This window comes from Python bivittatus, unplaced genomic scaffold, assembly GCF_059951505.1.
Source record: "Python bivittatus isolate LINGU-HERP-01145 unplaced genomic scaffold, Pbiv_v1 ctg000980_np1212, whole genome shotgun sequence".
Classification (NCBI taxonomy): Eukaryota; Metazoa; Chordata; class Lepidosauria; order Squamata; family Pythonidae; genus Python; species Python bivittatus.
In genome coordinates, this window is record NW_028277125.1 from 30,387,730 (window position 1) to 30,401,248 (window position 13,519).

Here is a 13,519-nt window from a genome sequence, read left to right on the forward strand (position 1 = left end):
GGCCACTGCAAAAGTTATAAGTCCTTAATCAAAGAAAAGCCAAGTCTCACTGATAGCATACCATTAGCAAATTTAACATACGTATTAATATTTGTATTGCAATAATATCTTATTTATTCAGCAGTAATACAATATAGGCATCATGTTATATTATTTATGAAACCACCAAGAGAACAATGAATGGGCGATGTCATTATAACCTAATTTATTATGACTTATTCATTACATAATGATAGAACATGTTTTCTTCAGTGTTTGCTTATTAATGCACTATGCAGGTACCCTGTATCTTTACCCATCTGTGGACCACAGTGGAATGCCATTATCAGCCAAAGGAATGCTTCTGTAGAAATGTTCTTCAGCAAACAAAAGGGTGGAAAGGAGAGAGTAATTTCTTTAAAGTCCATTCAAACAGGAAAAAAATAGACAAGGCACAGAGAAAAGGCCTAGCACCTGTAGCCTTCCCACCTCAACCCTCTTTGAAGAGCAGTAGAAGTTTGGGCCAATGCCCATATTTAGAATGCTGAGAGCTGAGCTGAGCTGAGCTGAGCTCCCAGTTGTGAAGGCAAGACCAGCATGGAAGCATCAATTCAACCAACAAGAGAGAGAGAGAAGTTAAGGCTAAGACCACTATACAGACTTTATTGAAGTGCCGACTAATCTTATTAGTCGGCATTTCATGTTACCGTCAGAGAGCCCATCACACTACAGGTAGTCCTTGGTTAACAACGGTAATTGGGACCAGAATTTCCTTCACTAAGTGATGTGGTCATAAAGTACATCATCATGTAATTGCACTTAGCGACAGCAATCCTGGCAGTCCCCATTGCTGTTGTTAAGCGAGGATCATGGGTTGTTAAGTGAGTCAATTCCTTCCCATCAATACCCATCCTATCAATTCCCATCCTATCAATTCCTTCCTAAGGGCCTGGGATATGCAGGTGTTGTTTAATAATATTAAAGGTATCATCATAGGATGTAAGCTGTTCCAAGTAAGGCTGCCTTTTGCAATTGATTGATGGTGATTTTGTCAATACTGATGGTCTTCAAGCAATGCTCCAGATGTTTTGGGATTGCACCCAAGACCCCTATTACTATTGGTACTATCCTTGTTTTCTTTTGCCACAGTCCTTCTATTTCTATTTGCAGGTCATTTTATTTTGTGGTTTTCTCCAGTTCTTTCTCTTATCGTCTGCTGTCTCCAGGTATTGCAATGTCCACTATCCAGACTCTTTGTCTTTCTTATCAACAATTGTTAAACCTGGGGTGTTGTGTGGCAGCTGCTTGTCTGTTTGAATTCTAAAGTCCCAGAGCACTTTAGTTCCTTCATTTTTGATTACTTTGTCTATTTTATGGCCCCACCAGTTCTTGCTTGCAGGCAAATGGTATTTCTTGCAAATATTCCAATGCGCCATTGTTGCTACTTTGTCATGACTTTGTTTACAGTCACCTGTGCAATCTCCTATTGTTATTGGTGGTGGTGGTGGTGGTCACACAGTCAGCCAGATGTTGAGACTGGATTTTGCATTGTCGTTGTTGTTGTTGTTATTCCTATACGGATGTGTTGGTGGTTTGTACCCTATGCAATCTTATTCCAAAGGTTTCGAAAGGATTTTGATCTTATTTTAAAGTGAACATTGAGTGGATGTAATGTACAACTCTGCTTATTCTAGAACTGCAAATGTGCACTGAGAGAAGCAAAAAAGCAATGCTGTAAATATTGTGAAGAGAGGTGTGACAGCCACCTTGGAGTCTGTGTTCTCCCTTGTGCCTGATTCCTTGCCCAAACACTCAACAAATCTGATTGTGAGGGATAAGGATGCCATATCTGAAAATCTAGATGATCATATTGAGTGATCAAATACAATAGCAGAGATATGGAACCCTAAACATGGGACCCCAATTAAATCCTCAGCACAAGGTGAAGAAGGGGGAAACGGATGAGGGAAGGAAGCACCTCCTCTGATACTGTTTCAAAATTAGCCATTTCCCCAGCAGCAGTGGCATGTGCTAAAAGCAGAGACTTCAGAGGTCCTAGTGGCTTCCTTGATGATTATAGCTGGCCTTTATCACTCTCTTGCTTCTTTCTGCTTGTAAAGGGATGTGGGGAAGGAGAATGCAGTAGGCATGTCATGTCTAGCCTGCAAAAATCCAAACAATCACTATGGTTGCAAAGAAATATAGAAAACCACAATAACCAAAATAAGGACCTGAAATTTTTTAAAGTAGTCTTTAAGGTAAGGCCATTGTTCACACTTTGTCGAAGGACATGAGACACCTTATTGTAATGGCTTTAAGCAATTTCTAACACTTGAACTCTGAATAATTTTTCTAGGGATAACTTACCTTAAATTTTCCCATATTTCTTCACCATATTTTTCAACCACCAGAGACTTTAGGCATGTGTTTATAAATCCATACTGTAGAAATAGAAGTAAGAAACATGGAGAAAGGGATATAACACGGCACTGTATGATTCTGGATAATTCATGCATTTGTATTATATTTCTTTACTTATTTACAAATCATATACCTTGATCTTTTAGTGTGGTTGAGTCAGCTGGAGAAAGTTACTAACATTCATAAACAAAGCAATTTCAGTGGATTAAAAACACCAAAATAAGCATCTTCAAGAAATATTTTACTACATTTTCCATCATCTTTATCCAAGGTGGCTATTTCTCCCACAGTTATCACTCAATGGTAAAACCTGAGTGGCTAAGAAAAGTTTTTTGTTTTTTTAAACAATTTTAGCTGATACAACTGCAGGCTTAGGTTGAAAACTGAATCTATTCTTGATTTGACTCTATTCTTGATTCTGCTTTTGATGTTTATGTATTGAACTCACTTCCATCTGAGTTTGTTTTTCAATGATTGTGCCTGAAGTACATGTTTGAACTCTTGATTCCTTTACTCCTTTTCGCTGTTTTGTCTCTGCTTAATGAATATAACATTAATTCAGAGGTATTAGCTCTGTTACTTGCTATAATCAAAGACTACTAGTAGGTACTGGTACTGTTATACCTTGCCTGAAAAATAAAATTGCTGTACTTAGATTTAAATGTTCATTGTGAAATATCTCTTTACTAGAAGGAGAAATGAACTGTTACAGTTGCTACTATTCTGATAATACTCACTTGACCTTCTTGTATTGCTAGTCTATAATAGACTAGAATGCTATATCTTTGAAAGCAGGAGATAGTAGTTGGAGTCCAGATAATGTCAACAAGAGATTAATGGCATAATGAAGGAATGTTGAGAGTGGTATAGCTCTCACAGATTTTTGTCGTGGACTATATGTCATGTTTCAGAAGATGCAGCATTTTCTCTGCTAATCATAACTCAAAGTTGGATGGTTGCCTTAAAACAGCCAGTCCTGAGTGAAACTGAGCTAAGGGGGTCCAATCTGAAATATCAGAAAGGGAAGAGATGAACTTCAGCCAATAACAGTAGAATGAGAATCTTTGAAGCAATCAAGACTTTGAAGAAATATAAGGCCTTTGTTTTTAACCTGCTTGGCAGAGGGACCGTCTATTTTCTGGAACATGTCTTGCCCTCTCAGCTGGACATTAGCTTTCATTTTCCAGATAACAGTAAACTGAAGCCTCTTTGCATTTTTCCAGCCAAGGCTGCAACTGTATTGAATAAAGAGCTAAATGGCCATCTAGTTCTTATATCTGCTACTATATATCTTGGATCTTACTGTGTCTGTACCTTACTGTATACGTTATATGCCTATTATATAATATTTGCCAAAAAAAATTAAGTAAACATATGTAAAAAATTTATACTTCACAGCTTTACTACAGCAATGCACTCTACATGGGGCTGCCCTTGAAGACCACCCAGAAACTTCAACTAGTTCAAAATGCAGCGGCCCAAGCAGTAATGGGCGTGCCTCAGTATGCCCATGTAACACCTCTGCTTTGCGAGCTGCACTGGTTGCCAGTTTGCTTCTGGGTGCGATTCAAAGTGCTGGTTACTACCTACAAAGCTCTACATGGCATAGGGCCTGGTGACTTGAGGCACCTCCTGTCTTCCATAGTTTCTGCCAGGCTGGTTCGATCTGGCAGTGTTGGCATGCTGTGGGTTCCATCAATTAAACAATGCCATCTGTCTGCACCCCAGAAGCATGCCTTCTCTGTAGCAATACCTGCCCTCTGGAATTAGGTTCCCCCTGAAATTTGAATGGCTCCCACCCTACGGTATTTCGAAGGGCCTTAAAGACCTGGCTCTTCGCCCAGACCTTTGGAGAGGATGACTGACGTCCCTTTCTTCATTTCTTTTCCCTTCTGGGGTTGTTTTCTTTGCCATTGTTGTTCTTTTGTCTTGTGTTGTTTTTGTGTTTTTGTATTGTTCTTTGTTTTAAAATGTTTTAACAATTGGAAACTGCCCAGAGTAGCTGGGAGTTGGGCAGCTTATGAATTTAATAAATAAATAATAATAATAATAATAATAATAATAATAATAATAATTACTATTATTATTACTCCTTAAATGTGTTATCTGTATTTTGCCACATGGCTTCACCAAGGTATTAATGTTTGCTCCTATTTGGGTGAAAGTGGATGCATGTACAGGGGACTGCATTGGGAGAGGGTGGCTCACAGTCTGTAGAGTAATTATCAGCCATCTAAACAAGAGCCCTGGACCCTAGAAATTAAAAGTTTAAAATGAAAAATAATATGCTAATCAGGCTGAGCTATGGTTCTCTGTTCAAGAATTCATTGCAATTATCAAGGAGTGGTTTGACCATTCTTTGATAGTGTGATAATCTGAAGGCAATTTTTTGGTTTCAAGGCAAATTATATACTGCATAAACATTGTTGACAGTAGGAACACAATGTTAAGTGGGGTTATTAAGGATGCCTGCCAACAAGGGCCACATGCCCTGCATGAATATGTTGACTATCAAGTGGGAAATCAATTTAACACTTTGCTGGAGAAGTCTTGCTATCTTTTAGTTCAGGCTGACTTATAATAAAGCACTCTATGTGGGGCTGCCTTCAATGCCACATTAGAAACTACATATGAGGTCAGTTTATGTGATTACATCATTCCAACTAGTTTTAGTTTTTAAAGCCTACATTGGAACTACATTATCTGAAGGACTAGTTTTCCATAGGTCTGTACTCAGTTGTGCTTGGGTTTGTTTTTTTTAATTCATCTGTATATTTTGGTTTTTTTAATTCATCTGTATATTTTTGCTAGCCATACCTCAGCCACAGGTGTGGCACATGGAAGAACTTTTCCAGTACATCTTATAAAAGATCACATTAATTCAGAGAAGACCATCCTTCAGCTATTGAATTATTTGGACTTGAAAGGTAATACCAAATATAGAAAGAAAGAAATGATAAACTGGTAAACCTGTTGATGATGATTTCATTAAACGCTGACTGTTGTTTCTCAAAACAATGTATGGTTGTGATGAAGGGGGAAGTTGTTTCTTTATATATTCTTTTCCTTTACTATATTGTTATTTTTTCTTTATTTTCTATTTTTCTTTCTATTTTTTCTTTTTACTCCTTTATTTTTTAGTTTGTATTAGTTTTTCTCCTTGTAATTGTAATTTTTAATAAATTTTTTAAAAGAAGAAAAGGAGTCGATCAAATAACGATAACCCTTGGGCATCTTTTTTTTTTAATTTTTAATTTTTAATTTTAATTTAATTTTTTTTAATTATCACCTATAATATTAGTAATTCTAGTTCCATTTTTGGTGAAATTGTTAGGTTTGGAGAAATTTGCATTATATTGCTTTTTTGGTATTAAATAATACCAAATAAATATCAATTTTACTTCAATTTTAAAAATGAACATATTTAGTTGTGGCATATAGTATTTGATTTTTTAAAAGAGTGGGAAAATGGGTTTTAAATTAGGATTGTTCAGAGCATCTGTGCTTCCTAGCTTCAAGACCTCGTGGTGACAATTATACCATCAATTAAAATGTTTGACTTGTGTTTCTTAGAGCAAATGAGTATAGTTGCATTTACACAGAATTCCATATACAGCTCCATCACTTATGAGTTCAAGAACTCCTTTTAAATAAGCTTTGTTTTTGCAGCTGGTATTGCAAGCATTTGAATGGTAGAGTACTGTGCTTTGGAGAGTAAGGAATGCTATATATTCCCATCTAAAAGTATACTGGGGCAAAGAGAGAAAGAACATTAGGTTCGAAGTCTGAAATTATCTAGCATATAGAAGGTAAGCAAGTAGCAGTTGCAGAATAATTAAACTGCCATTTTAAAGCTTAATAAAACAAACCAGTGCATATTTACTCATAAATGAATCCCAACTAATCTAATCTATTTTAGACTGTCATCCTTTTAAAACTGCGACCCTTTTTGTTTTAATAGACATTTCTAATTCTGTTATTTCTATATCATAAAATAATTTATTTTAAATATTTATGTACATCTCCTTGGAGGGATATAAAGAAAAAACCCTTAAAAGACATATGTATAGGCCACTGTATTTTAAACATATCTATACTGTTTACACATATTCTGCATAGATACACATTTTTGCAAAAATATGCATATAGGTTTTGGTGGTAAAACAACATTTTTGCTCTGTTGATCCAATAGGAATATTTGAAATACTTGTCCTATCTAGCCATATTGTGATTGGCAGAGTTGTTTGGTTTAGAAACCAAATTAATCTTATACGAAATCATCACAGAAAATATAAAGGCTTATGTAATTTGTAGCATAATCTGGAGAATATTACTTGATTTTAAGTGTAGTTTTTTTCAACTATTTGAATGAATAGATGTAGGCTCATTCAACTATTTTGTTCCCTCAGTAAAGTAGCTTTTAAACCTGTCCTCTTGCTATTCATTTTTCGTCGTTTAGTAACAGATTACCACATATTATCCAAGTGGCTTTTTGACACTGTTAAAGAAAAAAAAAAATCAGAAAACACTAGGCTTCAAGACATGCAAGATCAACGCAGCTTTCATCATCCAAATAGTCCACATCTTATATGATTCATATAAAAAGTGTCTGATCACTATATCCCATCGATCTGGAGCCATTTAGATGAGTTAGACTACAATCCCTATTATCCCAAGAAAGCTTTCTGGCAGGGAATTGTAATTGAACAGGTCTGAAGGACACCAGGTATCCAGTGAATCACTTTATTGTGGCATGAACTCCTTGTTTTGTTGCTGTTTTAAAAATCGATACGTAAGTGTGTTCCTTAACATCATGGACGCCCTCTAGAGAGAGCTGAAAGTCTTAAACGTTAGCTCCAGCCCTTTTCAGACTTTATAACCTTGCCACGTACTAATGAGAAAGGGAAACGATTATTTCCACCACGCTTGCTTATTTGCATCGTCGTCCCCGAGGAGAAGGTAAAATTATTAAATGCCAGGAGGGGCGACGCTCAATCCCATGAATTCTAACCAGCTGTGAGTCCAGATAAGACTGTGTTTAGGAATTCAGGTTTAGTAACTAACGTCCCACAGCACAGCTACGCGGCTATATTTCAGAGACGCTAACCATACAGCCCCAAAGCGGGGTTAACACGCATTTCATTGGGAGCAGCGTGCCGAACTAAAACAAATCCCTGCTATCGCTATTCCACCTACTCGGGATTTGGTGGGAGCAACTACGACAGCGAGCACCATCCTTTGAACGGAAGGAACAACTGCCATCTCCAAGAAGAATGAGGAATATTTCTTTGACTTTAACTCGCGTGAGCAGACAATTCTACTACTCGTAGTACTTATATTTACTCTCTCCTAATTCTAGAAAGGCTGACCCCACGCCTTCGCTTGACATCAGCAGTATTCCTGCGACTTTATTGGAGATTGGGCTGAAGTGGGGTGGGACGAACAACTCTGCATCGCCCCCTCCAGAAGCCATTGGAATGAGATCGCAAACCACTTAAGCGGAGGTACCACTAGCAAAGCGGCATCAGTTTAGGATCCTCAAAGCAATTGGTCCGAAAACATTCCCTCTAAAGTTAATAGAGCTGTTCTGGAGTGACAGCTGTGAGGATCTAGTTTTTTCATCCGTTCTTCTCTTTTGCTTTCTGTCCTGGAAAGGTAACAGAATGGAACTGGCATATATCGGCATAAAGTCCACGGATCCCCTCTTCCCCTCATCCTTAGATCCCCCTCCAAATCTAAATATATCCATGGAGGGTGATAGGGGTGGTGGTAGAGCAATCGCTACTTACCATTCTGGCGCATGACTCAAAAGAACGAATTGTGCAACATTGTTTTATTCCCGTAGATTAGGATTCTTGGTCTAGAGAGCCAGATCGTCTACCCTTCTGGATACGGTGGATGTAGCCTTTCTTTTCCCGAAAGTGCCAGATGATACCTAGACTCCCCGGTTAACCAGCTTCTCTCGCAGACTGGGAGGTTGGAATCAGCAGCTACTCGGGGAGCCAGAAAACTGGCGCGGCTTGCTTACAGTCCCCATACTCTCCCCCACCACAATGCGCTCACGCATCCCGCTGCGATCTAATGACTCTGTTCTCGTATCCGCTGCAAGATTGTATCGGCCTGTCTCGAGGTAAAGACCGATCAGAGCAACTGGGTTACGCCAGCGCGGAAAAATCTCCTTTCGCTCCTTCCACCTCCCCCCAACTTTCTCTGATTTAAGCTGCAACGTGCCAAGAAATGGACATCGCTGTCCAGGGGTCTGTGGTGCTGAAGGTGAAATCTGCAATATAGGGTGGCTGGGTGATTTCCAAGGAAAGAGCGGAAGATTTTTTTTTTCCGATGGAGGCAGAAAATCCAGATGAACTTCAGCACTCTAAAGTGCCTTTCAATGGGGTGGGAGCAATTGCATTGCTCACTTAACCCTTTCCTCAAACTGAATCTTTTAGGTAAGGACAGACTTTCTAATGAGCAGCCAGTAGACTTTGAAAGCATGCAAAATTCCTAAATTGTCTGTGAGTCAGCTCAGAGGTTTTTTGCTGTGAGACTCCAGTAACTAAGCAATAGCCTTTCATGTAGAACTGACTGTAGAAACATAGTTAGTTGATCAGGTGCCATCAAGCCATGCTTGACTCCCGGTGATTGCAGAGATAAAGGCTGACCATCTTGTCATGTCACCAGCAACATGTATTTTTCTAATGATATTCCAGTATTCTTTGATTCCATTAATCCACCTTATCCATTCTCTTCCTTTTCTTCTGCATCTCTTAACCTTGCCAGGCATAGTAATTTTTTAAGGCCATCTTCCACTCACACCGCAAACCTAAATAATATAGGTTTCTGCTTATAATATACTTTCTTCTTCAGTCTTTTTGTTATACAATCCATAAATGATATCTTTTAAACTACAGCACTGGACTCAAAAATCACTCTAAGCCAAAGCCGAAAAAATTAAGATTAGGCTTCAAGCAATGTAAACATGGCCAAAATCCTCCAGCTTTACTAGATGATTCTATGCTACTACCATCAAGCAAGAGCAAAACAGAGCAAGAAAAAAAAAAGGCTGTAACTTTTCACAAAACTAATTGACCCATTTACTTTCCTTTGCTTGAATCCCATTCCTACTTTCATAATATTTACATATATCATACAACCTTAGAAATATTTTAACTCAAATGGCAAAACAATCAATTGTAAACCAAAAGGTAAAATGTGATTGTTTTCCCCTTAAGATTGTTGGTGAAAAATCTGGCAGAGAAAATTACTATTTTAAACTTGGATCAGGAATGTGCAGCCCTTAGTTCCTGATGAACACACAGGGACCTACTTCCAATTCAAAGTCCACGTATTCAGCATCCTTATTTTAAATAATTCTAAACCACTTGCATCCAGATCTTTTCTTTAGTTCCAAAATATGGAATTGTCCTCTCTGTCTACCATTTCAATTTCAAGCTAAACAGTAACACATTGATTCTGGAGGAACTGCATAAGGAGAAGTTAATTTCCTCAGATTACCCACAGTTGTTGAATAAAGCCAAATGGTACACGATTTGTGTAGTAAACTGGAAAATGTAATGATGGCTAGCAAGTTGGATGAAAGGCAGTATGTGCAACATGATTGGCTGAGCAGTTGCTGGGGAACATGATTGGCTGATCACTATTGGCATCTTGTCCTTGTTACACTTCTCACAGTTCCATTCCCACACAGGAATGGAATGAAGACTAGACAAACTTTTGGTTTCACTCAGTTTGGCTTTTCTCATATTCCTATGCATATTTATTCATGTAATCACATTATTAAGAAATTAAGCTATTAAAAATATATGTTCTTGAATTCCTGTGGCACACATGGTTAATATTTTCATTATGTGTACTTATATGTAAATATCCTTTACATTTTGTAATATTGTATAACCATCTTTTGAAATAATCATTTTGGCATGAACGCTTTCAATAAGTAACCACATATTTCAGAAGTTTAGTGCTAGATTATGGGGGAATGTCATGCTTTCCACTGAAATAGTTGATTTGTTTTCAGAAATAGGTCATGTTCTTTCAGTTGTTTTTTCTGTGTTATTTATTTATCTACTCATTCATTCATTCAATCAATCTGACAACTTTTGTTGGCTTGCATAGCATATAATTTAACAAAAATTATAACATCTACAGCAGAATTAAAACGACAACAAGTAACATCCTAAGCCCCCCCACCTGAAAGAACAACACAAACAAGTACAAAACAAAAATGAAAGTAAAATATAGTACAGTGCTTATACTAAAAAAAAACAAACCTCCAAAACAATTCAATTTTTCCTGAAGATAAACAAGTATTTCCAAGTATCAACCCTGTTATAAAGTAAAGTCTTATAGCTTCAGTCCCCCTTAATACTTGGAAGTGTGGGACTATAAGTATTTTCCTCTACAAGATTCAGTGGATCAGATTAATTCCAGCTGGTGCAGGCAATCTTGCAGATCCTCAACTGCTAAGTCATAAAGGGCCATTTAGGTCAACACCAGCACTTTAAATTGTACCCAGAATCAATCAGTAATTACTGGAGGACCCTCAGAATCCGTGCTATGTGCTTCCAGGAGCCAGTGAATACATGGGTCACTGCATCCTGGACCAGTTGTAGCTACCAAGTAAGTAACTGTATAGTAATCCAAGCTGTTTTTAATTCTACAGAAGTTTTTTTTACCAGAACATAAAAGTAAATATTATTAAAGTAATAATATTATGAAAGGCCCACTTTACCCAGAAATCAGATTTACCCACTATTTTTAAACTAGTTATGTCACAATGTAAATTTTTCATAGCTAAATGGTCAAATTATAAATGTAACCAAGTTTTTCTATATATATCTTGCAGCACTAAGTACATGTATTGAAAGTTAGCCCCCCCAACAAGAATTCCAATATTTGACAGAAGTTCAGCCACGCCAAAAATCTCTCAATATGAAGTCAAAGAACAGCTGAGTTCTTATTCCAACCAATGACCAAAGCTAAATGGTAAGCCCAAAAGAGTGAAAAATTAGATCCATTCTTCTCAAGAGATAATTTTATTTTATGAGGTGAAAATCTTTTAGGATTTCTTTGCCAATTCAGCATCATATATATGTGCTTAAAATAAAGTGATGGCTTAAAAGATAGAAAGACCACTCAAAATCAATCAGAGTTAAATTCATGCTTATCACAATTATCTTATCCTAAATATACATCAATTAATTCTGGGCCATTTAGAAGTTATTCTATTTGAATCAAAATGAGGGATAAATTGAAAAAATGTCCTACAAATCTTTATATTAAGATGGTCACTAACATTTCTGTGAGTTCTTCAGATCTGATAGAAACTCAGTACAAAATACCATTTCAAAATGTTCATCTTTATTAAATAACCAGATATAAAAGCAAAAATGCAAGTTCTCCTTGTTCAGACTTTTGATTTCTTGGCCACATTTCTTAGCAGAGCCACCAAAGATATTTACAGCTAGAGAGGAGGTAAGCTGTTATATCTCCTTTTCAGAAAAGGCTTGTGATTCTATACTTCAGAGTTTTTTTCTCTTTATTTACTATATTGCATAAATGTTTTCATCTAGATATATATGCATTCCATAATATTGGCTTAATATTGCTCTATTTCTATCCCTTCCTACTTCCTTATTTGAAGTTAAGGAAGAATTTATAGATACAGGTAGCAATTTTCCCTCTGTGAGTCAGGCTGTTAGCTAGCTTTTCTTTGACCAGTAGAACCTTTGATATTCCATTATTTTTATAGAATAACTGGGAAATGCTAAACTTGTGTAGTAATAAAATGAGACTACTAATAGATGTGTATGTACATATGAGTGTATCTTCATATAGCATAATTGTATGCACTACAACTCCTCTGTAATCACAGTAGTATTTTCAGAATTTACACTAAAGCAGATAAGAGTTTTTAAGCCAGTTTTTTAAGAAAAATAAGATCCTTAATGCACACTATAGCATAAATGTAATGAATGAAAAGGCACACAATTAATAATCACTTCTGAATTTAAGTGTTGAATAAATCATACTAATCCAAAATAGAAAACTTTGGGAAAACATCAAATTAATTCAATATCACCCTCAAAAGCTTCCAAGAAACTGTATCAAAAGCTTTTTCAGAATCCAAAGAAATTATAGTTATGGATTCTAAGTTATTTTCAGCTACAGCAAGAAAATCAATTAAAAATCTAATATTTTCTGACACCTGACAGCTGTATATATCCAATCTGGCTTGGATGTAGCACATTTTGAAGAATAAATTATAATCTACAAGCCAAAGTTACTGTTGAAATTTTAACATCCTCATTTATCAAATATAAATCTAAAATAAAAATATATAGTAGGATTTTTGCTAGGCTTGGGAACAACTGTAATAGATGCCTTCTAAAAAAAAAACCTAGGATATTACATTAATGTAATAATGTATATATATTACATACATTAATATATATATTAATATATATATAATATATATATATATAAAATATTTTTTGTATCAATCAATTTAAAAATATCATCCAAGAACCTTTCCCAGTTTCATAGATTTTATCGTAGTGACAATTTTTGGAAGCAAAAAAGTTAGTAGCCTGGTCCTGTGATAACAATGGTAATCTTACAATTTGTAGGAAATAATCCTTATTTTTCCAGCAAAAGGTATAATATAAACTATGCAATTTAAAATAATCTTTAAAAAAAAAACTGTTGATTACTAACTCTAGAGTCTGTATATTCTAAACAGAAGTTACAATATTATATGGTTTTGCTTAGATCATCTCTCTCCTTTCCCAGGATTATTGTTTAGTGAATGTAATATTCTATTTTGGAAGCATAAAGCTTGTTAACTTTATATTTAAGAGAAACCAAAGATCTATATCACTCATGAGATGGATGGAATGTATAAAGAATTAATCATTCTTTAATTTCTTTCTCTAAAGATTTAACTTTAGCTAATTGTTATTTTTTATAAATATATGAAATAATTTCACCTAGAATTGTTGTTTGTTTTCTCAATATCATATACTCACAATAGTGATGCAATCAAGTACCTGATAATACTAATTCCATCCCATTCCCTCTTAATAAAAGGGAATTCCTTTCC

General features: G+C 36.0%; 1 protein-coding gene across 1 annotated transcript in view; it reads right to left on the bottom strand.

The window, feature by feature from the left end:
• LOC103057412 (guanylate cyclase soluble subunit beta-2-like) overlaps positions 1–13,519 on the bottom strand; it is a 53,114-nt gene that overhangs the window by 19,841 nt on the left and 19,754 nt on the right. The window contains exon 4 of the mRNA XM_088132441.1: positions 2,347–2,420. Within this exon, the coding sequence (XP_087988567.1) occupies positions 2,347–2,420 (74 nt within the window). The remainder of the gene's footprint in view (positions 1–2,346; positions 2,421–13,519) is intronic.